Below are 26,414 nucleotides of genomic sequence, written 5' to 3'. Positions count from 1 at the left end.
CACTGTAAGGAGAGTGATCACTTAAGATGAGCTATTACCAGCAGGAGAGCGGGGGGGGGGGTTTAAGGGGCGGGGGGAGAGAAAACCTTTGGCTGGTAGTATACCTGATCTCATTGGTTTATACACAATCACCATTTTCCCCCTTTACACTATGGGAAATCCTCATTGGCAGAAGACAAATGAGGCAGTCATGATATCATCAGAGCTACACGAATGCTGCATCAGAACTTGTCGGCAGAAGTTGCTCATGGAGCATTTTTCATCCTTTGAAGCCCAGAAGTTGTTACACCTGTAATGTTCCTTTTCTTCTGTCGTGGAAGTGTGGTGGTTACTCCCAAACCACAGTGCTACTAGCAGCTGGTTAGGTTGCAAAAGGTGCATTGCAGAGGCAGGTTTTATTTTTACTTGTGGTCTTAACTGTATCTTTATGCTATATAAAGATGTCTTTGAAGTTTTTTTTCCCCCAGAATTATTTTGTTTTCATTAAAAAAAAAAGTATTGCAGTACTAACAGGTTTTGACAAAATCTGAGCTTTAGGCCGTCTAAATAAATATTACCTCCCTGCTTTAACTGAGTATTCAGAGGACTGCCACTTCTGTTTCCTTTTATTGTTACTTTCTTATTTTACTAGTTTGCTTGTCCTCCAGAGCCAAGACCCACCATTTCTAATGGGAAAGAAAAAAGCAGCTTTTGGAGAAGGGAAAAGTGAAGCTGATATGGAGAGCTAGCAGATAACATGGTCTTGGCTCCCTCTTCTGCTTCCAGTTGTCCAGGTTCTTCCTGGTGAAAAAGTGTCTAGATGCCTTTCCTGAAACTGAGGAAGAGCCACCATAGATCCCTTCTCTAGGGGCCACTGCTACAGAAAGAGGAGAGGAAGTAGAGTGGTGATTCAGGGAATAGGGCTGCCAGCAAACAGGACCTGCCATGAGGAGAAGAACCAGCCCATGGTCCAAGGAGAGCTGCAATCTGGGCAACATTTACAGGGAAGAAGATGCCCAAGTAGCATGGAAGTGTGTGCAAGAAGGAGAGAAGAATAGAATGAGTGACAAAATGAATTGCAAAAGTACCAGTGTAATTAATTTTCTTCCCTCCCATCTCCCCCTCCCCCCCCCCCCCCCGGGGATAAAATGCATATGGCATTAAAGATAGATTTTAAAAAGTAAAATACCTCAGTACTTTATTACTACTTAAACAGGTAAGCAATTGCTGTATTTTCCAAAGGGATGTTTCATAATTGCATATAAGAAAGTAGGTTGATTGGTCAGTCATGAATGGAAGAGAAGTTGCTCTGTTAGACTGTCTTTCTATTAAACTGTTTGAAGGCCCCTGTCTTAGTGAATCAATAAATAGCAAGAGTATTTTAGAGACTTTTTTTTGTTCTGTGTAGAATATTCTCCCAGGACTGTTTGGTGAGGACGTTAGCATTGAAATATGGACTTACCTCAGTTTCCATTTTTGCTGTGGATGTCAGTGAGATCCTGGCTTGAATCGTGCATTCAAATTGGTATTTTTCTCTCTTGTGAAGTAAAGAATAGAATGTCGTCATATATTAATGTCACAGGTGTGCAGACCTTCTAATATGGGGAAACAGTAATGCCTTGAACAATATGCTACCCACTTCAAATTCTCCAGGGAGTTTTATCGATTAATATTCTCTGGATAACCAAGGTTTAAAAAGAATCCGGTCCTGAAGAATAGCTCTGTGTAAATTTAAAGTTTGTCTCTCTCACAAACAGAAGTTGGACCAATAAAAAGAGATTACGTCACCCACCTTGTCTCTCTAATATCCTGGGACCGACACAGCTACAGCTATACTGCATAACTGCAAAGGAACATTGGCATCTGTTCTTGTGTTATATAGTTTAGATATATTTGCATTATCTGCTTCCTTTGTATTTTTGGTACATAAATTTGTGATCAGGGCTAGTATGTGTGCTTGTGTTCAGAGTTCCATGTTATAGCAGCCACTTGGGGCGTTTTCAGAAAAACACAGTGTGGTTCACTGTGCTGAAAAGAAATCTTAGCCCATCCCCAGTAAATAATGAGTACTAAGAATTTAAGCTAGGATTTTTTTTTAATCTTGTGGGTTATCTTTGAGGTATTCTGTACTGTTGAATTTCTTAGATCTGATTGGTTATTACGTGTGGTGTCCATTGTGGCCATCTTTGTGGTATTGCTCAAGTTGTATTTTCAGCAAAGCTTACCACTAACTGATGAGCTGTTGCCCTGGCACACCAGCCCTAAGAAGAAAAAAGCTCATAATATAGCATCCATTCGACTGTATTCCATGGTTGCTCCCTGAAACAGCCTAGCTCATGGGAAGGATTGCTCAGCATTTCTTTGATTTACTCCATAGTGACCTCTACAATAAATCAGCTGCTGTTTAAATTAAGGAGTAGATTCACTTATATATACATTCCAAATATATATTTAGGAACAGGTCAATGTTTTTTACAGGTAGTGGCCAACCAGCTTTTTTCTTCTCTGTAACTCATCTAATTAAAATACAGGGACACTACCTGTTCAGTTCCCACAGTGCTCTAGAGCTCTTTTGTGAGCTAAGCTTATATACTTACATATATATATAATATGAAATGTGTGTAAACTTCTGCAACATACAGATGATGAATTCCTTAATTGCTTAGCACTGCACACTTCTTTCCATTTCTTTATTGGATAAAAAAATTTCTAACTGCTTTTCTTTTGGTTGACAATTCTCCAATGAATTTTAAAAAATTAAAATAATTAAAACATTTCTGTTACCAGCCTGTGGGTTCTGTCATTAATATACAACAGAGTACCCAATGTGGAAATCCCAGCTCCTGACTGAGACACATTAATTCTGTGGGAAGGCCTTCTTTGATAATAATAGTTAGAGACATGCATTTTTCCTACATAGCTCTGGTTACATCTGCCCTGTGAGCTAGGGGTGTGATTCCTAGTTCCTATAGACATACTTGTGCTATCTCTTATCTGAGCTATCAAACTAAAAATTGTTGTATAGGCGCGGTAGCATGGGCAGCGATGGCATGGGGACTCGCTGCCCTGAATACATATACATACAGGGTACAGGAGAGAGTGTCCTCAACGTAGCTAGCCAGTGCCGCCGCTGCTGTTCCTGCTATGTGAGCTATGCCACTATTTTTAGCATGCTAGCTCAGATGAGAGCTAGTATGAGTAAGTCTGCAGGAGCTGAGAATCATACCCCCCAACTCATAGTGTAGACATAACCTATGACTGAGAATAAATCAGTTTCTATATCTAACTGGCTATATTAAGGGTAATCTTTGAATCTCAGATCTGTTTTTAAGGTTTATTTGTAATCAGTAGAAACTGTGGTTCTCTAGCTAGGCTACCATTGCAGGTTTGCCCTGCTGTGTCTGTAGTTCAGTGCTGTGAAACTACCTTGGTATTGATTTTAATTGAAGATACAGATTGATGCAAGGTCACTGCAGAGCTCCTCCAGCATTGATTTTCAACACTGCCGAAGGCTGTGGAAGTAAGTTTCTTCCCCAAGTTCTAGTAGGTAGGTGTCAGAAGGCGACTGTATTGGAGTGCAATAGCCAGTTAAAATTTATGCCTACTGCATCTCTTCAGGTCATCCACTGACTTTTTTTTTTTTTTTAATGAGTGGATGCTTCATTGAGACATAACCAGTTATGTTTTTTACAACACGGCCGTAAGGCACATATATATGCCACAAAGTACTATATGTATACAAGGGGCTTAAGCTATGGTTGCTAAAGGAACCTTAACTGAGGTATCTGAATGTTGTGCATTTAAACTGTCGTTTTAACATGGGCTTTTTCAGACTAAACACTGAGAAATGTGACTGATCTACATCTAACATTTTTGTGTAGTATTTTGATAATCTAAAAGGTGGGGAAATTGCTTTCTTTAAAAAATCATGGGAGCAAGAATGACTCTTTAAGAAAAATAAATACATTGTGAAGCATCTGAAAGCTTGCCTCCTTGCAGCTAGTAAGGTCACAGCTTTGCAGTTGCCATGTAAGATACATATCCAGGTTTGTGTGTGCCGTCAGTTACTCAGCTTCAGAACAAGTTGCATTTGGTAAATTCAATTAAATGGACTGACTGAGGTCAACTGCAGCTGGCACAGGAGGAAAAATGTATTGTGTTAATTAGTAAACAAATTGGTAATGAGAATGAAACCCAGTTGTTTTTGGTTGGTTGTGACATTTTTAAAACAACTGAGAGCTTTCTATTCTGTTAACTGGTCCATCCATGTGGAAAATCTTTCTTCTAGAATCTAACGATATATGTATTTTCCAGGTTAAGCAGCATACCTGAGTCACCCGTATTTTTTCAGGAGGGGAGAGTTCTTTATGTCTTATTACTATCCAGATGCAGTAGATTGCCAGGAGTGTGTGTAGGTGGTACATATCAATTCATGGTGTATATTTATAAATATCTGTGGTTTTTTTTTTCTAGATGGATTTTGATTTCAGATCCTCCATAGCTACCATCTTAATATATTCATTGCGGAATCCTTCCCTCCCTCCCTTCCCCCATACTAGCAAAAGATTTCTATTATGCAATCAGTTATTTCAACCATAACTCAAATAATGGAAAAAAAAGTTACAGAAAAATTTTTGCATGGTGTTTAAAAATTCAGATAGATGGATTTCATTTTAAAATCCAAATGTTTAGTTTTGACACTGAAATTTGTACTCTTTCCTCTGTGTCTTTTCTAATATAGTTGCTTTGCAGATATTCAGTGTGGAGCAAGTGTGTAATGTTTATGATGCAGCTTGCAGTGTAATGGCTCTAAAATAGTCCTCTAGTTTAGTTTATCTATTATTGGCTCTGGTTCTTCATAGTGTTTCCTATTGACTTGTTCTTCCTTTAAATTCTTCTAACTTTTACATTAGTTGTCTTCCTCAATAAAGCCCTTATACCTATATTCAGAAGGAAAAATGGACCCATTCCAAATTTAGGAACAGGTCAATGTTTTTTACAGGTAGTGGCCAACCAGCTTTTTTCTTCTCTGTAACTCATCTAATTAAAATACAGGGACACTACCTGTTCAGTTCCCACAGTGCTCTAGAGCTCTTTTGTGAGCTAAGCTTCAGAAGTCAGCTGGAAGTCACAAGTCGGCTCAGAGTAGAAAAATTAATGAAGCTCTTCAGAACTATCTTGTTGGTTTAACAGTTTTGTTTGTTGAGTTAAAAAATGGAAGTGGTGATAGAAGTATATTCGGGTGAGTTTGCACTTAAATGCTGTGCAGAAGAAGTGGGTTACAGGAGGGATTTGAGACGGTTGGAGCCTAGGACAGGGAGGTGATTTCAGGGATAAGGAGTGATGACAACATCCACAGGTGAGTGAATCAAGGGAGCAGAACGGGGAGAATAAGCATAGTATAAGCCTTATACTTGACAAGCAAGAGGCTGTTAGTGACTTTTTGGGGAGGGTAATTTCAGTGGAGGGGAGAAGGCAGGAGCCCCATTGGAGAGGTTGGATGAAAGTCAAAGGGGAAGGAAGGGACGTGGGCGCGAGAGGCCATAGCTAGAAAGGGCAGTGTGACTGAGTGAAAGCTCCCTATGGATGGGGGAAAGAGCTCAATTGGCTGTAGAGCCATTCTGAATGCCTCTTCATCAAATGTTTGAGTACAACACGTGAACGTTTTACTCAGATAACCCTTTAAGGGAGTTCTTCTCGAAGAGCAGTGAAAGAAATGTGTCTTCTGGCTATGAAAAAATGTATGTGTTAAAGGTGTTCTGACTAGAGATGACTTCATAAAAACGAATCTGCATTTGGTGGTCTCGGTTCATTTACTAGCTGGCAAGTGTCAAAATGATGAAAACCTTCACCATAGTTGACCCTTTTGGCATTCCAGCGAAATGCAAATACTTCCGAGGGATGTTTAAATCCAAACTATTTCATTGCTCCCTTTAAAAAAGTTAAGAGTTACTAAGTTTTGGGCCTAAACTGCCTAACTGTGTCCCGTAACCAGCAATGAGGATCGTTATACATTTCATCACCTTGTTCCCATTAGATATAGCGGCAACAGTCTGCAAACAGCCTACTACTTGTGAATGCCTTACTGTGATATATTGAGCAGATAACTCAATATATCAAACTGAGTCCCTGTTTTTTTCTTTTTTCTAAAAATATGGAACGCTTCATGAATTTGCGTGTCCAAGGAAGTAGCAACAGCCGAAGGAAGTTACAGAAACTCATCAGTTGCATTGCACAAGCCCAGCATCATAATAGATTTGGGTGATGCAAAACACTAACAATCATACAACTTGGTAGATGCTGCCTCTAACTTGATGACACGTAATAAGAATGAAGAGACATTTAGTTGTCTTCATCGGAGCATACACAATCCAGAGGACACAGCTGCTGCTCTTGCTAAAATAGAAAGCATGGGATCCTAAGAGCCGAAGTCTGTTAAATTTTAATTTGGCTTCCTATCTTGGATATGTGCATTGTTCTTCCATGGCACTGTAAGAAGAATGGGAGATGAGTGTACTTAGATTAGGTTTAATCAAGTAGTGATAATGAGAGATGGATGTTTTGTTGCAACCTGGAGCACATTAGGAATTAGAAACACAGGTAGTGCCATATCATTTCAGGCCAAAGGTCCAGTTACTGGTATGCAGTCTCTCAGTAGCCCATAACAAGCACTTCTGAGAAGAATATAAGATTCCCCATAGCAGCTGATTAGGCAATAGTATGCTTGTGGGAAAGATTATTCCTGACTTCAAGCAGTTAGTACTTATTTTATATCCTGAAGCATGAAGATTGATACCGATATAAACTTTTATTCTAGATAGTCTAGACATTTTATAGAGAATTCTTATGTGAAGCCTAGTAAGGTCTGTCCTTCATAATCTTGTGGCTGTGAGTTATTTACAGTTTAATGACTCATTGTGTAAAGTATGTTATAAATTACTTGCCATGTAATTTAGTTGAATATTCCCTTGTTTTTGTATTATAGCACAAGATATAATATGAGCTCCTGATTGACTTTTTCTAGACGGTTCATTATTTTTATATACCGCTATCTTGCCATCGCTTACTCATCTTCCCAACTAAATTATCTTAATCTTTTTAATCTCTTGTATGGAAATATTTCCAAGACTCAAATCCATTGCCCTTTTTTAGTTCCTTTTCTATCTAGTGCTGTATCCTTTTAAAGATGCGATGACCAAAACTGAACAGAGTACAAGGTTTTGTATAATAGTTTTAGTTTCTTGCTTCGGCCTTATTTTCTTGTTTGTATTTGGGACTGCCATGGCACATTGATCTAATGTCTTCAGAGAGCAGTCCTCAAAGATGCTTCGGTCATCTTTTTCTGAACTTTCACAGTTGGTTTATAACTCATAAGCATCTCTGCATAGTTCATATTGTTCCTTCTGGCATAAACTTTCTTGTACTTGTCCATGTTGAGTTTCATCTGCCATTCAGATCACCTATCTTTGTTAGATCCTTTTGGAGTTCCCTTGAGACATGTTTAGGCCTTACTAATCTAAACAGTTCAGACATCTATAAACTTTTCCATCTCATTGTTCATTGCCACTCTTCTTTGAGTTCACTAATATGCTAACTAACACCAGTCATAGTGTAAATGTTTGGGGCAACGCTGTTAACTTTCTTTCATGTTGAAAATTGACCATTTATACCTGAACTCCGTTTTCTGTATTGTAACCAGTTTCTGATCTGACAGAATTTATTAATTTCTTTACTTACTTTTTTATGAGCGATCATTTGGGCATTGTCTTCTCTGTGATACCACCACCACCAGCTAGCTCAACACATAACCTGTGGGTGCAGGAGAGATCAGCTGGTAGATGACTGGCCCAGCAAGATGCAGGGGTTAGACAACAACCATGATGCTGCTCCTGGCTGCCTGTTCTGCGGACTAGGTAATGGATACGCCCCTTAGACTGACAAATGTGGTTTGTGTCCCCCAGGGACCCAGGTCTGCAGAAGAATGGAACTGGCTTTAAGCTGCGTCTAGGCCACAGCAAATTCACGTTGAGATTATTTTTAGATGTCTTTAACCTTACTCTGAATAGGAAATAACTGCCCTCCTGCTATGGCTTACCTTCTGTCTGCAGGGCATTTTTGCATGGTTGCAGGTCACTTTACAGATAAATTGGCTTACAGTTAATAACAGCCTGATATTTACAGATGTTGCAGGTTTCGTGTGTAGATCTTTGTGGACTCACAATTTGAAACTTAATTCTTTTGCACATTTGCCAGTAAGAGGAAATTACCTACCCCTGTATTATAGAGACATCATTTGTCTTGTATTTTATTCCTTACAACTACAAAATCCAAAAGTTCAGTTATCCGGATGTTGTTAAATATAATTTACATAGCTTGCATGTCCAACAGTTCAATTTTGCCTGTTAAGGTGGCACTTGTTCGAGGTGTTGTGGGTTGTTTTTTTTTTTCCCCTGCTCTGGCAGGCTACAGAACAACACAATATTTTGGGGGGGGGAGGGTCTCTGAATTTCTTAAGCATACGTGAAAGGAAAAATATTCTCCCAGATTTCCATTTCACCTCTGTTCCTCCAATGAGCTTTCTGGTATCCTACTGGTTGATGCAGGCTTTCTCCTCGTAAAGCACCACAGTACAGTCCATTGGCTGGTGTTTCAGTTCAGCAACGTACCAGGTCACACAAATGTCTTCTATCTTCTCTCTCCCCCATCAAAGCTTTGTGGATTTTTTGTTGTTAGTGAAGCTCAGCTCTTTCCTGGCTCTTCTGGAAGAGTGCCCTCATTTAACTATGCAATTCCTGACCTGACCAGGAGCAATGACAGTTAGTCCTACCATCTGGGAAAGCATGAAGAAGTTAAACTTACTGTTAACTTACAACAAGCACAGATCCAATATATTTCACTCTAACTACCTACCTTCATACACAGGGGAAGGAGCGAATTGGTTTCTCAAAGCAGTCAGAGTGTTTTTAAGATTTGAAATATATATTGTATGTCAATTTGCAGTTTTACTGGCACTGCTGATTTTTGTGATGTAAAAAAATACAGCATCCATCTTGATGATGATGATACATTTTGAAATGTAAAGAGGGCATGAAATCTAATAATAATTCCTGCTGGTTATTGTTTCCCTGAAATAATAAATTACTCTTCCTCCCTCATCTCTCCAAAAGCAGGTGACTTACGATGTTGGCAGAACTCAGTAGAATCTCAGAATTAATTGCGGGGAATTTCCACATCAAAATATGGGCTGCTGTTTGCAGAAGCCTCCTGTTAGAAGTATAAACTGAGTAATATAAATAGTGGTGATAAACAAATTCAGCATCCTAACTGTACCTGCATAAGAGAGATTTGTATTTGCATTTAAAGAAGGTAACTAGTGCACCTTCCCAGACACCAGGCATCTGCAGAAACCCCTTTTCCTTACAGCAGACTGTTAAGGTGTTTGTTCTCTTGAAGTAATTAGAAGAAGAAGGTGAGTCGCTGATTTAGTCTAGAGGCTTGTGGTTGAATATTTTTTTTTAAACTTGGCTGTGGTGAAATTTTTACTATAGCTCTGTGTTAAACTAAATTAATTCCCAGCAGTCATCTTCTAGTTTGCGCACAAACCATGGTACAAGAAATCTTAGATACAAATCTACTCTAACTTGATTCTCAACTTCTTTTGCTAAGCATCTCTTTTCCTAGCCATAGTGTGCAGAATTCCTTCTGCCCACAGCAGCCTTGTTAAGTGACCATTAAACACAAAGAGGGAGAAATGACTTTTCTTATGGTTAAGACACTGAACTGGAGATCAGGAGAGAGTGTTCCATTTCCAGCTTTGCCACAGACTTCCTGTGTGATTTGGACCTGTGTGCCATTTTGCACAAGGGGATAATAATCCTCCCTACCTCACAGGGGTCTTGAGAGGGTAAAGTAAATTAATTTAAAAAAAAAAAATACTTGGGAGGTGCTCAGGTACTACTACTGTGATTGGCGCGTTGTAAGTACTTACAACCACAGTAGGCCCTCTCAAAAGGAACAGACCAGCCTAAACAATGAAGAAGTGGAAGCATCCAGACAACATTTTAGAAGCAGCAGAATTAATCAAAAATGCATGATGTTGGTTAGGTTTTGACAGCCAAAATGACCACTAATTTCACAAAAGGTCATGCTCTTTCCTGTGTAGGCTTACATGCCAGTCATTCAGTGAATTTCTAGTTTCTGTAGCATGCCCCAACAGAGAGCACTGTGTTGTAGCAACCAGGCAAGGTACTAACAAACTTCAACAGGACTTTATTTTTAAAGTGGAAACCTCTTTACCAAGCTGCTGTTGCACCCTCGGTAGCTCTCACTCCACCTCCTCAACTCCCCCCCGCCCCTCCTTTCCTGTTTCCTATCCTTTCAGACTCCCAACAGCCAGTGCTCCCAATTCTAATAATTACAAGCAGCATCTAAACACCACGTTCCCTCCTCTCTTAAGAAACTCTCCCAATTAAAATAAACATTGTTGTTCTAACCGCAGGAAAAAATATGTAACAAGACACTAGGCAGAAATATTACACTGAAAACACTGTAGATACTACATAACATAGTCTCTAGTCCAGACAGGTGGTCGTCTGGGTCTGACAGGCCGTCTCTCAAGCCCCGGTTCCAGTGCAATGTCTTGTTGTGTTGATACTACGGTGAAGTCATCCAGTGCAGACTGGGTGTTGGCATAATCTCCTCTTGGTGCATAGGCAGGTGCAAGATAAGAAGCATTCCATACCCGCCCATCAGAAAGTTGATAGGTGTAAGATCCCTTCTTCTCTATGATTTTAAGAGAAGCTGTGAATTTATGGTCCCCTTTGCATAAAATTCCAGGTTTTTGTATTCTAACGAAGGAACCACACTCAAACTTCGGTTCCTTAGCACCCTGCCGCTTGTCTGTGAAAGACTTAGACTTTGCTTGGTTCTGTTCAACTGTTTTTCTCACATCATCTTCGGTTGGGGCATCAGGTCGCACCTTTAACAATCCTGTAACGTTCAGTTTAGTATTCATCTGTTTCCCATGCAGTAACTCTGCTGGTGATCTTTGCATTGTGGCATGTCGTGTAGCCCGGTATGCTTGCGAGAAATCAGTAGTGAAGGTTATCCACAATCGCCCTTCCAGTTTAGCCGTTTGCAAACTCTCTTTCAAACTTCTGTTAAACCGTTCGATTTCCCCATTTTCTTGAAGGTAATATAGGGATGACCTTCTGTGTAAAATGTTCCTCTATGCTAGAAAAGTTTCAAACTCCAGGGAAGTAAATTGACTACCATTATCTGAAACCAGTTCTTTGGGGTTACCTTTCCTGCTAAAAACTGAAGAGAGGAACTTAACTACTGTAGCAGAAGAGATTTGTGATGTAAATGCCATTTACTGAAATAGTCTATTAAAGTGATGGCATAACGGCAGTCACTTGGAGCAGTATCAAAGGGTCCTACAGTGTCAATCGTCACTTTTTCCCATGCAGATTCAGGAAGAGGAACAGGCTGTAATGGAGGGGTACGTGTCACTGCTGTCTTATCATGCATTTGGCAAGTGACACAGGATTTTATGAGTGTTTCAGTTTGAGAGTCCATCCCTGGCCACCAATACAGATCCCGTAGTCATTGTTTGGTTCTGACAATTCCTTTATGAGTATCGTGTGCCAGGTTTATGAGTTTTGGCTGTAATTCTTCTGGCACAAGTAGCCGGTGTGTACCTCATAGCACACAGCCATCAAGCAAAGAAAGTTCATCCCAAACTCTAAAATAAGGCAGCAAAATTGGGTCAAGGTTTTTAGGGTTACTGGGCCATCTCTTTGTCAGAAATTCCCGTAGTTTTTGTTGAATTGCACACGCTGAACAAGCAGCTTGAAATTGTTCTTTTGTAACTGCAGTAAGATGCTTGTAATAAGCACAACTACTACATCCTCATCCTCCGTTGGACCATCTGGTGAAGGCAAAGGCAGGCGAGAAAGGCAATCAGCGACCACATTTTGGTTTCCAGGCTTATATTCCAGTTCCTAATTGAAAGAGAGTAGTCTTGCAGAACATCTAGCAATACAGTATCCTGCTCTTCCAAGTCCTTTCATGGTAAGCAACATCGTCAAAGGGCTGTGGTCTGTGCGCAACTTGAACGTGCGGCCCCACAGGTAAGTTCTCCATTTTTCAGTAGCCCAGACACAAGCAAGTGCTTCTTTTTCAACTGTAGAATATTTCCTCTCAGCATTACTTAGTGTCCTTGAAGCAAATGCAACAGTCCTCTCTGTGTTGTCCTCATGAAGTTGTGTGAGGACAGCCCCAAGTCCGTAATCAGAAGCATCAGTAGTTACAATTGTGGGCAATGCAGGAGTGAATAGTGCAAGTACTGGACTATGTTCGATCAAGTCTTTCACCGTTTTGAAACTAGCTTGTGCGTCTGTTGTCCACACTAAGGTTGAACTTCTCCATAGTAATTCTCGTAACGGTTCAATGACAGAAGCATAATTGGGAATGAATTTTGCCTACCAGGAGGTAAGACCCAAGAAGGAACATAAGGTTGCAAATCTGTTGGAGGAGCAGCATTTGAAATTGCCAGGATATGATCTGGATCAGGTTTTAGTCCAGCCTGTGAAGTTGTATGTCCCAGAAAGGAGAGTTCAGTTTGTCTAAATTTGCATTTGGACCTGTTGAGCTTGAGGCCTGCTTTGCTGATGCAGTTTAGTACAGACTGCAGGTTATTGTCATGCTTCTCAGAAGTATTTCCAAACACGATAATATCATCCAGATAGCACTGAACTCCATGTTGATTCTTCAGAATCAATGACATCATTTTTTGGAAGGCACTTGGGGTAGATGCGAGACTGTATGGAACACGTTTAAAACGAAATAGTCCCTCATGTATAATAAATGCTGTGAGGTCTGTATTATCTTCATGCAACATAACCTGGTAGTATGCGGTCTGCAAATCAAGAGTAGAAAACATCTTTGCTCTACGGAGTTCTGCAAATACTACTTCTATGTGAGGAAGAGGATGGCTGTCAATCACAATAGCTTTATTTGGCTCCCTTAAGTCCACACAAAGGTGAATGCCTCCACCCTTCTTCTGTGTCACTACTATAGGTGAAACCCATTCCGAGGAGTCAATCTCTTCAATATTGTCCTTTTGAACAAGTTTTCTAAGTTCCTCTGAAACAGCACCCTGGACTGAAAATGGTAAGCGCCGTAACTTCTGTCTTGCAGGCATCACATTATTCCGCATTCCAGCACAAATCCAGGTTTTCTCCCCACCCTCCTGCTGGAAATGGCCCACCTTCATTATCATACACATTGTAAGGAGAGTGATCACTTTAGATAAGCTATTACCAGCAGGAGAGTGGGGTGGGGGGAGAGAAAACCTTTTGTAGTGATAAACACCCATTTGTTCATGGTTTGTATGTATAAAAACAAACATCTTCTGTATTTTCCATAGTATGCATCCGATGAAGTGAGCTGTAGCTCACGAAAGCTTATGCTCAAATAAATTGGTTAGTCTCTAAGGTGCCACAAGTACTCCTTTTCTTTTTGCGAATACAGACTAACACGGCTGTTAATCTGAAACCTGTCCTTTCAGACTCCCAACAGCCAGTGCTCCCAATACTAATAATTACAAGCAGCATCTAAACACCACACACTGGTTTACTGATTCCCTCTTCAGATTCTGTGAAAATGATTTTATCCCATTAATCGTATCAGCCACCGTTAGCACAGATAACATGTCTGCTGGCATGGTGGGACATAGTAACAGGTGCCTCAGCCTCCACTTCAGTTCAAGCCACATGATTGCCTGTCTGGTCTGGTAATATATTGTCTGCACCTGAAACAAACACAGTGTGGGGAAGAGGTGGGAGTGGCAGAGGAAAGCCTGTGAGTTCTTTGCTACTAAGTAGCAGGGCAGAGTGTCCCTGAAATGGAGCTTCAGGAAGATGTATAGTAATGATATTGCACTTGTCATTGCATGGATGTAGTCTGGAAGGCCCATCGTGGGTGGCCAATTGTGTTTTCTGGAAACTTTCATTGCCAAGTCCTCCTGTTTATTTTCAGGGATGACCTTTGGATCACTTTCTCGAGCGTTTCTGCAGGCACTTTCTTTACTTGTATTGGCTTCCAAAGTTATTTGAAAGAGCTTCAAGAAGCCACTGATGCCAGGCAGAGAACTAAGTTATTCATGCTAATGTAACTGCACAGGGGCCTGTACTTAAACTTCACGCTTTCAGACTCTCCAATTTGAGCTTCTTATAGGTTTCAGCATGGTACCACTTTGTCAGGATGGCCTGTCCTCTGGCCTTGACATATCTGCCCAGAAACTGGTATCAAGAATGATGGTCACAAATTATGCCTTAACCAGAAAGCATGTTAAAGGCTTGATTGGATGTGCAATGCTTGTGGATTCATAGCATTGCTTCGGCTGTGGTCCTCCTTTCAAATGCTATCAATCCAGTGCTGGTCTGCACAGTTGCTGATCTCTCAGTAGTGAAACCCTTGCTGTTTTATGTTACCTGTATATGTGGGCATGAACAACCAGTGTTCTGATTCTCCACACATTCTTGCGAAGTATACAGTAACGCAATGTTGTAGGTCTCTCAACAACAAGCAATTTTTTAAAAATATGTTGATGGAAGAAGAGTGAAGAACTACAGATTACTAAGATAAAGCAAGTGGTTAGCCACCCAGTTTTGAGAACAAAGGAAAAAGGGATATATACATTTCTCAGATGCACAATCCATGCTCAAGGTGTTGCAGATCTAGCTTCCCTGTTTCTAGCTTCATTCATACCCCGCCTGTCCATTATGTAACGGACCACTAAAAAGACACACATGCTGTATGGTGCCGAAGAGTGGCCACACCGTTTTTTTCCTGTGTTTGCATTTGTACCGTGCATTATGGTATGCCTGTTTCACAGTGGTATTATTCATTTATTTCTAATTCTTCCTTTCTCCAACAGTAAGATTAAAAAGGAAATCAATGCCATTATACAGAATGAGCTCACCACCCAGAACACAAAGGTCTGTGCCTATAATATGTATTGTACATCTTCAGTGTCTGCATTTCTCAAGTCCACTCCAGAGACAGTGCACCACAAGCCTGAATGGAAACACAGAAAGCTACGGTACTGTAAAATATATCAGAGTCTGCACAACACAGCAGCCAGTTATATTAGCTCAAAGTTGAATACCATGGGCAGTCTTAACAAATGTATCCACTCCTTCCTACAGGCACTGTCCTATGGTCAGACACTGATGATGAAGAATGGTTGCCCCAAGCAAGAACGGATGATGCAGTAGAGGTTTCTGGATTTATTCTTCTTCTAACGCTATGAAGCATGCTAAACATATTGCCATGTATTTTAGTCAGCTTAGACATCACAAAACAAGTCACTAAAATTCTTGGGACAGATTATAAGGAGAGGCAGAAGCCCTTCTTTGATTTTTTTTTTTTTTTTTTTTTTTAAATGGCCCAGGTACAGCATAAGGCATCTCTGTACTAAGACAGTCTTTCGTTTTACACTACCTGTTACATCTTCAACAAATCATTTTTTCTTTTTCAGGAATTACAAACAGGAGTATTTTGAACCAAGTCCCAGCCACAGTTTACCCTATGTACATAAAATTTGATAGTGTTTTTCCAAGGTAAGGATGCTGTAATCATTACAGGAGAACATTGATCTGTGGTGCAGTGTCTTACCTCTCATTCAATGCACTGTACTATTTATTTTCAGAAAACAACTCAAATCATACTGTGGCTGCTACATTCATTGCTGCCTGAGGGCTACACTGAGTATACACCCCAGCCAAGTAAGTTCACATCTTTTTCTACAAATCTCCATTTGCAGAGTGTTCATTAGGGTCAGGGGTATCTAAATTTCAGCACTATCTGTGTGTGTTACAGGTCGTCATATCTCAACTCAGTCAAGCTATTGTGGCTCCATATGAAGCACCACGTTCGGACGCATGCAAAACTGACATCAAAAGAATTTGTGCAACCATGTAGAGAGTAACCAAGCCAGCCTTCTGAATAGGGAAATCTGCAGCTTGTCTTCTGGTGACCATCTTGAAGAAGGTGCTGCCTGTGATATAGCAAAGCAAGGTTCAGCCAGAGGCATGTAATATACAGTGCTCAATAAATGAATTCAAAAAAGTTGTCTATACTGTTTACCCTTATTTGGGAGCACTAAATCAGACACCAGAAACAAAAGTAATAGGATATAAATACCTAGGTGCAATACATTTTTTCTGCTAAATAGAGAGAGCCTCCGGGGATCCTGTCACAGTCTTCTGTACAGCACAGACTTAGTTTCAGTTCTGTCACTAATTATAGGGGCTAATGTTTGAAAGGGAAAACGGAAAGAGACTTTCTCATGCTTAGACAAGCACTGCTGCTCAGACAGACAAGTGCTAAATATCCCCTACCAGGGATTTCCCAAGGCCTCAGTCGTTGCACAGCGAATAGTTAGTTCTAATCTAGTGATAACAGGAGGGGCTAGGAAAGCACTGTTGATCAAAGACAATTACTTTTACCCCAGCATGAATATCTCTGTATCTCGACATGATGCACAGAGACGTGTGAGCTAGTCAGAGGATTGTTGTGCTGTCTGCAGCATCATACTATACTTCAGTGTGCTACGACAAATTAACTATTTAACAAATTGCTAATGTGGCTCATTCAGCTGCTCTGCCTCCCAGCGTGATGATAAAACAAGTGATTACAGTGTTCTTCCTGCCTGACAGAAATTACTGTAATGTAAATGGAAAACTTTATGCGCTGCACTGCAGAATAAACAGAAGCAACAGGATGCTGGAGGGGCAGGGCAGTGTCATACTGCTTGCTGAAGGGATGATTTAGGAGAGCTGTGTATCCATCACCTAAATTCAATATGCAGTTCAACACAGTAATGTCTACAGTAACCTAGCAACAGGACCACACGCCCCTCCTGGTGAAGGAAGCTAAAAGGCTTTTTGAGCACTATCTGGTGTATTGCAAGAGAACTGCAGCATTTTTCATCACCTCCGCGTTGCCATCTGGTGTCTTTTCATGGAATGGCAGGAAAATTCTCCAGTTCTGGCAGATCATTTCTTCTCGGGTTTGCAGTGCCTCCAACAGCTCCATTTATATTGCACAAGAGGAACTGCATTCATTTTACCTGTCACTAATATCAGTAGTATGGAGGGATCTACCAGTGCATTTTCTCTTGTTTTGTGGTAGTGTCTTTGAGGATCATTGTATATTTAAAATAATCATGTTCATCCTCATGATGCTTTTCTTTCTGGCTCACAACTACTTCATAGAGGTGGTTGTGTCAGAATCCTGGGGACAAACACAAGGAGCTGAGCTTGATTTTCTTCTCAAATGAGCTTTGCAAACAACTGAAAAGTGTTCCCCATTTGTGGCCTCTTCATGGTGTGCAACAAAGGGTATTTTCTTTAAGCATCTTGGCTTTCATGCACAAGATACTATCTCTGGGCATTATAGGGCTTAACCACATTTGGCTTCTGTGGGGTTGAACCCAGACCTCTGTGCTGTTAATTAATGTTCATTTGTGTTTTATTTGAGCTAAGTTATGTAGCAACATCCTTAGAATCTTTTACTGAATTTAAAGGTGCTGTGTTCAGACTCCCAAACTCTGTAAAATCAGCACTGTTATAAACTAGGCCTAATGGCTTGGGTACAGTCTGCCACCATCAACACCACCCCCTCATCTGCACAGTAGGGTAGGAAAAACAACCACCTTCTGGTGATCTACGATGTGTTTCGGACAAGAAAATTGTTATTGCAAGATAAAATGGTGCATAATAAAATTACAAAAGCATCTTTTGGCCTAGTGCCCTACATGAAGAAAACCTTTTGTGTTACGCTGTGAATATTTGTATTTGCTTCGGTTGATCAACATTATGGCATGTTGACAAAATGTGTCTTTCTAGGTATCCGGAGCATGCCTGTTACCATACTCTTTAACCATTAGCTTCTTTGATCAGTAACACAAGCGACAATTCAGTTTTCTGTTTGTGGGGTTTTGTTTTGTCCCTAGCCCAACAAAACCCGCATTGCAAAAAAATGTTGTAAACTTGTAGCACTTTCTGGTTTACTGCTGGCTCAATTAGTCATAAATTCTTACAGGATATAAAATCTTCTAAGATGTTGGGGGGGCAGCGTTTTGAATATATCAAAAGATGCAAATGACTGAAATGCTCAGTTTTGTTTTGTTTTTAACTCAGCAGTACTTATATTTATCCTTCCCTTTCTGTCTTTATAGGTCTACGAGGGCTAATCAATCTTGGGAACACATGTTTTATGAACTGTATTGTCCAAGCACTTACCCACACTCCACTACTGCGAGATTTCTTCCTCTCCGACAGGCACAAATGTGAAATGCAAAGTCCCAGCTCATGTCTGGTCTGTGAAATGTCTACACTTTTTCAGGAGGTGAGTGCTGTTCACCACTACAGCAGCACCCTGTAACTTTCCACAACTGTTCTTATGCAGAGAGGCATCATAAATAAATTCTGTTGACATTATCAGATGGCAAAATACAGTGATAAAAAGGGAATGTGAATTTATTGTCAACAAATAATTGAGTGCAGTCCTGTGGTCCTTATTCAGGCAAAGCGGCCACTGAAGTCATCTGGAGTTGTCTGAGTAAGGACCCAGTATGAAACCTCGTAAGAGCACTGTTAAAGCTGAGAGTGCATCTTATTTATAAGGTCCAAAGTCTAACTGAGGAATCTGTAACAGGCGGAGAGGAGAGTGAGCGAAACTACAGTATGTACCATTGTAGTTTAAGGCACTGGGTTACATTAGTTAGTGTAAATACTGTAAGGATCTTAATTGTGTGTGTTCTTTCCTTTAAAAACATTTGCTAGCCTCTCCTATACCAAAACACAATAATTGCAGGAGGATAATCGGAAGCAACCATGTTGGTACAGTATGTACACTGTGTACATGCATAGGCGCCAACTCCATGGGTGCTCTGGGGTTCAAGCACCCACCGAAAAAAATAGCCAGTGCTCAGCACCCACAGGGCCAGATGAATCTTCTGTGGGCTCCACCCCTGCTTGGCCTCTTCCCCAGAGGCCCCGCCCTTGTCCAGCCTCTTCCCCCGAGACTCCTCCCACCGCTTACATGGGGGGAGGGGGGCGCGCAAGGGAGCACCCAGCAGCAAAAACAAAGGCCAGTCCCTTTTTGTACATTACTCTTTCCCTTTGTTCAGCAAGATACCTGGCTTTGCAGTATACCTTTCTGAAGTTTCCACCTCCTCTCTGTAGGCTTTTGTTGCATGATAGACATTGAAAGATTTTTACTTTGTGAGTCACTGTGTTGAAGGTACTTTTGCAGTCTTATTTCTGACTCAGAAATATAAGGCCACATGACAGGATTGTAGGTGACTTTGATTTTAGGTTTTAAGATGAACTTTCTTTATCTGCCCTGTGCTTTTTACCCCTGCATGAGAGACCTGCCTTCATGGTAAGCAAAAGAAATGCTCATAACTGTTCTTTTCTTGGTTAAAAATGTAGTTTATGCCGTTACAAGGTAGGTGCATGTTGCTTCGAAATAATGTCCATATGCAGAGTGTATTTTAGTATCTGTTTATATTTCATGGCATAAAAGTCTCGGCACACCTAAAATCTACTTACTACTATTCAGTAGGTTTCAGTTCGCCAAGGATCACTCTCCTGTTTATTGTAGATGAGTCAGTCTTGTGTGGGGAAGTGAAGTCTTCTTTTTTTTTTTTTTAGTGTTCTACTAGGGGGTGGTTAGTTTCTGAAATAGTGCTTAACGCTTATATACACCAGTTTACAGTTTCAAAGTGTTTTACAAACATTACTTACATATTAAACTTCTTGTATGTGGGTTAATTTCCTATTTACTACTGAGGATGCTGGACTAGAGGTGGGAGGGGAGGAAGGGAAGGGAAGTGTGTTCCTGTAGGTAGCAGCTAGAGGATAATTCACACTAGATGTAGTAAATCAGAATAGCAAGGGCAGGGGATACCACTCTGCATAGGTAAGTATTCCAGGCACTGAGTGGAAATACCAATTTAGGTTATCTGTTTGATTGTAAAAAGCCAAGTATATAGGTACTACTCTCATCTACAGTCTTGTGCCTTCATCAGATTGCTATATAAACGTTATGTCATCCCATTGGCTTGTAATAATTTGGATGGTCTGTTAGCACAACCATCTTTTTAAAAAAGGGTGGGTGGAGAAGGGGGAAATTACTACCATGTCATGAATTGGGGGTGAGGTTGCAAAAGCTGCCTGGGGAGCTGGGGGATGGTGATTTATTATTTGTGTTGGTGTAGTGTATAGGAGCTCCATTCATGGAGCTGGACCCCATTGTGCTAGGCATTGTACAAACCCAGAACAAAAAAAACTGTCCCAGTCCTGAAGAGGATTTAAATGCACAACTTGCATCAATTTCAGTGTGGATTATGCTTCTAAATTCCACAGACAGTTTTGAAAATTTCAGCCTACATTTTCCTCCAATCAAAATCCGTACCTATGTTTTCACCGATTCTTGTGTAATTCCTGTTGTGAGACTTATGATACCGTGAACAAGTATAGAATTGCAGCTGTTTAAAATACCAGATTGTAGAGACAGGACTGCAGTGATCTGTGTCCATCTTTATACGTCATGTTGAGATATTTAGCTTATTGTAAGAGTCTAATGTTGGGGAGGGATACTGTAAGTGATATGGGAGAGAGAATTACCACACAACTACCTAGAAGTAAAAATTTTAACACCCAGTCCCTCAGAAGCAAAACTGTGCTGTTGATTACCCAACTCCAGAATATTTCCTCCTGTCTGTGAATAGTAAATATTATATTATTGGCTACATTTGATAAATCTCTCAACATTTTTATTAGAAGTCCCCTTTTCCCCATGGGAGCATTTTGAATTTCTGCACATGCACATTTCCATCTAATGTCTTATAATTACGCACTAAACTGCTTATGTCCAGTCCCATCACTAATTATACAGAAAGGAGCCCTCTTGTTGCATTTCCAGTGATCAGGAAGGGCTAACCAATAGAGATTCAGTGGTGTGACTCTTATGAAGGAATCTTTTGTAATTTAATTACTAGGGCAACTGCAGTTCAAATTCTGTCTCTGGTTTTCAGTGTGATCTGGTTTTTACCTGGCTTTCCCTCAGGGTTAATTGATGTAGTTGTCTCAAGCCATCTTATTAAATGTCAGATAATCAGGGCAAGGGTTAATTTTATCGCTCCTCCACCCCCCTTTCCTGAAGGCATGATCTTATCCAAATGGAATGCCAGGGACTCTAGTGAGAGCATGCAAATAAATTCAGCTTAGAAAACTAAAAAAAAGTGAGATCTGCAATTTGAAAATCAGAGTGAATTTTGCCCATTGTGATCCATAAAGAAATAATGTTGTTCTGCTTTCCAGCTTAGGATCAGTTGCATAGGTTGCACCAGTGGTTTCTCCATGATAAACGACCACTGCATTTGCATGTTTGGAGGTGACAGGTTCCTTCTGGTTGAAATAGATTGATGGTGAGCAGTGAAGGTGTCAGTTGTTTGTCACTGCTTACATCAGGGGAATAGTTCTTTCCCTATAAATTCACGAGGTGCAGCTTTGCAAGTATTTCAGCATCAAATTTCTGGTGTTTTGTTTTTAAAATGTATAATTGTATTTATTAACTTTTTAGCTCATGCAGTTTACCTCTCAGTGAAATAATAATGCAGTACAACTGGCTTCATTTCATAGCAGGGAGAATAAAAAGGATTTGGGAATGGTCAGTGTAGTTGAAACTGGATTTAAAAAAAATCAAGACTGAAAATATATTGAATCTGTTAATTGAGCTAGTTAGCTTAATGGCTTTTCACTTGTATTTACTTTTGGTTTACCAATGAAAATGAGTTCAGTGATGATCTAGTCCCTAAGGGATATTTATTCACTTTACAGAATGACCTTACAATATGGCATGATTAGCAGGGTGTCTCTCCACCTACTGTGTGACTGGAATAGCAGGAACACCTGGGGATACTGCAGGTTGTGGCGCATGCACTCACACAAAGTAAAGAACAAAGCCGTCTCTTTTCCTGTCATTACCCACCTCTGTGAGTCTGCAAAAGAATACAGTACAACCAGGTAGGGAGAGTTTAGAAACAGAGATGCACAGGAAAAAGGAGAATGAGAAGATTTATTACTTTAATGTCTAAGATGTTAGGCCTTGTTGAAATGGTTTGCGTAGAAAATAAAAGTAAATAAATTCTGGCTGAAACCTGCACAAAGGGAAGAAAAAGTACCTGAAGGCCTTTATGCTAAACATCACAGACTGAGGCTTTACTAAGCACATACAGTATTGTCCTCTATTTGAGAGTCTAGGCAATGTTTATATAAAGTCAAGAGTTAAAGAAAAGTAGAAAAAAGAAATTGTGGGAATTAATACCGCCTACTCAGCAAAGAATCCGTGTAGATTTATACAGCAGAAACGCCTCACAATCCTTAAAGTTCCATATACAGTAAAGTTCCATGGAATTCGTGCCCGTTCAGTAAACCATAATAAATTATTGCATCTGAAACAGGTATAGAATTTATATCTATTCTTGTGAAATTGGGATCTTCCAAGTTGCATGAAACATTACTGAGTGTTAAGGGACCTAGGATAGATATTTGTATTAGAAGCCAAAACATATTCTTCCCCCATCCTCCACTGTAGACTTCCTGTCTATTTAAGGTTATTAAGTTGAAAAATAATTCATAAGTGAAACTTTTAATTTTTCCAGTTGGAATGGAGTCCAAAACTGGAGTCCAAAACAGGAGTTAGGCCTAAAAGAACTCTTACTTGCAGAAAGAATGTTAATTTGGTATATATGCAAGATTGCTCAAGTACTTTTGTTTATTCCCATAGCTGGAACACCTCCTCCACACATCCATTTTTGATGGGAGAAGAGCATCCCCGCAGTGGTATAGCCTGTGGGGTCTTACCTCTTCTAGCTCTGTCTGATGAGTCGAGGTTGCTGTATATTGCTGCTGAGTACTAATTGTGTAAAAACATGTATGATGAAATCTAGAAATCCCATATACATTACTGCTAGAGGTAGCCATGAGCCAGTGTAAAAATACTAGGGCAGGGCATATTTAAACATGGAGACCTCAGCCTGCAAACAGTTGGAAGAAATAGATGTCTCTGTTAAAGATTGTGCACTTCTACCCCTTGAGTTGAGGTCTGTGGAAAGCCCACAATACACATCTCTGAGACCCCCAAAGTGTTCGCCAATAAAACTGGGGAAGACCAGACTTGACATTCTTGATATTTCAAAGTGAATAAATGAGCAGATTTTTGAAGGTTTTTGGAAAAAATGTACAATCTTTTAGGCTGTTTTATACATCACAAAGAGGCAAAAAAGCCATAACCTAGCATTTTTATTAGTCACCTCCAAAAGTGCAGCAGAAATCAGTGTGTGCTTATAAGCATGCCTTCCACCTGGTATGCTCTGTTAGCTCTTTGTAGTGTCTGAGCTCTAGAACTAAATGCCTGCATATGTTTGTATGCAGCAAAGTCACTTTTCCGTGTTCTGCTTTACAGTAGAGTCTCCTGAAATACTTAGAGCACTAGAGAACCTTACAGTAGTTATAATTAAAAATCGGTAATGACAAAACTTTAAAATACCAAGTATTAAATATACAATAATACTAACACTTTAAATACTGATTGATGAAAATTTTTTTTAGTAGTTTTCCCTTAGTGAGATTCTTTTAGTCCTTAGATATAAGCACACAAATTATATTCCAATGAGCTCAAGGTTTAGAAGCACAACTGTGTTTCTATTTCTCAACATGGAGCGGGACACAGTGGTCTTTGTAGGTTGAAGAACGATTCAGTTAACATGGGGACAACACTTTGTCACTTGCATCGACATTTTTTTTTGGTAAGCACACTATAAAATTAGAAAAATATATATTTTATATATTTACCACAGTTGAAGATGCAATTAATCTGATCCTTCTAGGATCTATATTGGCATTGGTTGATTTGTTTCTGTTTCAAAAAGGTAATGTGCCTATAGAATTGCACTTACATTGGTAGTCTGTAAGCTTAGGTGCTGGAACTAGGTGTCTGGGGAGGTGCTGCCGCACTCCCTGACTTGAAGTAGGGTGACCATGTTTCCCTGTGCTGAATATGGGGCACCTGGTAAAATTACTCATTTTCGGGCATGTTCAACAGCAATCAGTCCGAACTATGCAGTACAAACATTCAAATTAACATCAAGTTGACTGAGTCCGTGTTAAAAAGAAATATTGCGTAGTTGGATTCTTTTTATTTACCTTCTTATCTTTAAGGCTTATGGGCTCACACAGGGAAGGGTGACACACATGCACTCCCCTACTTCTCTCACATGGGGGGGTGACCGACCTACCCGACCCTCCCTGCCTGGTGCTCTTTGCCCTCCATTCCTGGCTGGGCCCCCGTGACTGACCCGCCTCTCCTGGTACCTGGCGCCACATCTTCCCGAGGTAGCACATGGTGGTGAGCATGCAGGATCACATGTCCCCCTCCCCAGATTTCTGCCAGGATTCACACAGAATGTGGCCAGCAGCAGCCTTTTGGCACTGTGTGGGAAGGAAGGGACAGGAGCTGCTTTCAGCTGCAGGGGAGGAGGGGGGTGAGGGGTGGGGAAGGGATGACTTGGCCTGTGTCTTTTCAGGGCTTTTCTCCTATTCCTCCCTCCCCAGCCCCCATGCAGCATGTGGTTGGAAGCAGCTTGTCCCTTCCTGCCCGCACAGTGCCGAAAGGCAGCTAACACCTCCAGGCTGTTGTTGGCCACCTACGTTACCCAGCCGCCTCCAGCTCAGGTGTGGGCAGGAAGGGGTTAAGCCCTAAGGTTGTGTTGTGCACCAGGGCCCAGGGAACCTGACTGCAGGGGCTTCAGCGAACTCCGCCAGAGAGGTGGCTCAGCAGGGGAGGGTGCCTAGGGGACGGAGCAGCCCCGCGCTCCCTGGAGGCAGGACCCATGGGGTGGGGGTGGGTGAAGAGGGTGCTAAGCCCCTGCCCCAGAGGCTGCTGTGGAGCCTGCAGGTGTGAGACAGGAACAGTCTGAAAATCACTCACCGACCACCACTCCAGAGCTTAGCTGGGGGGCGGAGTGTTCCCTGTGCCAGGGCTGTGTGGGGTTTAGGCACATGCGCCCAGGCCGGAGGGTTTTCCCGGGGCACCAGCGCAGCCATAGGAGAAGGTGAGCCAGGCTGTTGGTGAGCTGAGTGCTCCAACCAGGGGCTGGTTCTCTGCACAGCGCTGGGAGCGGGACATGCCCCGCCGGGTGGGCTATGGAGGAGCAGCAGGACTTGGGGGGCGAAGGGGCAAAGCAGGGAGAGGAAAGCGGGAGGGGGAGCACGTAAAGGGCCGATGGGTGGGTAGCAGAGGCGACACATAACTGGCCACCGTCTGGCGCCTGGTCGCATTCACCAGCCACCGCAGCATGCAGCCAGTGCCAGCCGGAGACAGGATGGGGGGCGGGGCCCTGCTGGCCGAGAACTAGCAGGCAGCAGGGGCTGCACTGACTGACCAGCAGGGGGAGCGGCCAGCCCCACACGCTGTATCTTTGCCCCGCCACCAGCCTTGCACACCCACCCCCATTGTCAGCCACTGGAGCCCCCCCACTCACTGCTAGTGGGTGGGCGGCTGGTGAGCAGGGATCTTGCCAGCAATGGGACCCGCTAGTAATGGTAGAGGAGGACAACAGAAAATTTGGGACAATTTGCCCATTTTTAAGAAAAAGTCAGGACACCTGTAAGAGGGCTTAAAAATGGGACATCTGGTCACCCTGGCTTGAAGTGGTTTCCATTATATACAGGATTTACAGTTTGGTTCAATGGCTTTCAGCACCCCCACTATACAAATTGTTCCAGCATCCTTGTCTGTAAGTAGTAAAAATTTGCTAAGTAAAAAGGCATAGGGACTGTTACTAAATATGATATGAGTGAAGCTTTTGTACTGTATATTTAACAGTACTATGATTGGGTGTGTTTCCAGTTTCCATATGGTAATAGCCAATAATTTGATGGTTTCTTTTAGATTCCTTTCATCCTAATGAAGCACTAAAGAATGTAAAATCTGCTGGCAGGTCTAGTGTCTGCAGTGGAGTAATTATGGAGAGTGCTCTTGGTTAAAATGACCAGAGAGCTCTGAGACTAATTGCAAGGAGTGACAGAACGGAGACGTTTTATTGCTGCAGTTTCCTGAATAATCTTGAGCAGTAGCTGCATCAGCAGATTTCAATTACCGCTCCAGTCTCCTGGTGTCATTCTTGTTGGCATCAGAGTTACCTATTGATCCTTTTATTTATAGAAGGGTTTTTTGCATTGTTGGGCTGCAGCAGTATAGTTTCTTGTTGAGAAAATAGGGGCTTATAGAAGAAGAGAACTTTATTTGCAGAGAAATTTGACAAAAGACTACAGAGCTTTATACAGAAATGAGGA

General features: G+C 41.3%; 1 protein-coding gene and 1 long non-coding RNA gene across 5 annotated transcripts in view; both read left to right on the top strand.

Moving 5' to 3' along the window:
* USP22 (ubiquitin specific peptidase 22) overlaps positions 1-26,414 on the top strand; it is a 202,453-nt gene that overhangs the window by 150,550 nt on the left and 25,489 nt on the right. For all 4 annotated transcript variants that reach the window (XM_074965122.1, XM_074965123.1, XM_074965120.1 and 1 more), the window contains one exon: positions 18,227-18,396. In XM_074965122.1, coding sequence (XP_074821223.1) covers positions 18,227-18,396 — 170 coding nt within the window. The remainder of the gene's footprint in view (positions 1-18,226; positions 18,397-26,414) is intronic.
* LOC141994773 (uncharacterized) lies at positions 14,926-15,980 on the top strand. The gene is made up of 5 exons (XR_012641203.1): positions 14,926-15,085; positions 15,192-15,262; positions 15,524-15,605; positions 15,695-15,770; positions 15,865-15,980. It is a non-coding gene; the product is annotated as an uncharacterized LOC141994773 (long non-coding RNA).

This window comes from Natator depressus, chromosome 10 (genome assembly GCF_965152275.1).
Source record: "Natator depressus isolate rNatDep1 chromosome 10, rNatDep2.hap1, whole genome shotgun sequence".
NCBI classification, from domain to species: Eukaryota; Metazoa; Chordata; order Testudines; family Cheloniidae; genus Natator; species Natator depressus.
The sequence above is the reverse complement of the archived record's forward strand: the minus strand, read 5'-3'. Positions and strand labels throughout refer to the sequence as shown.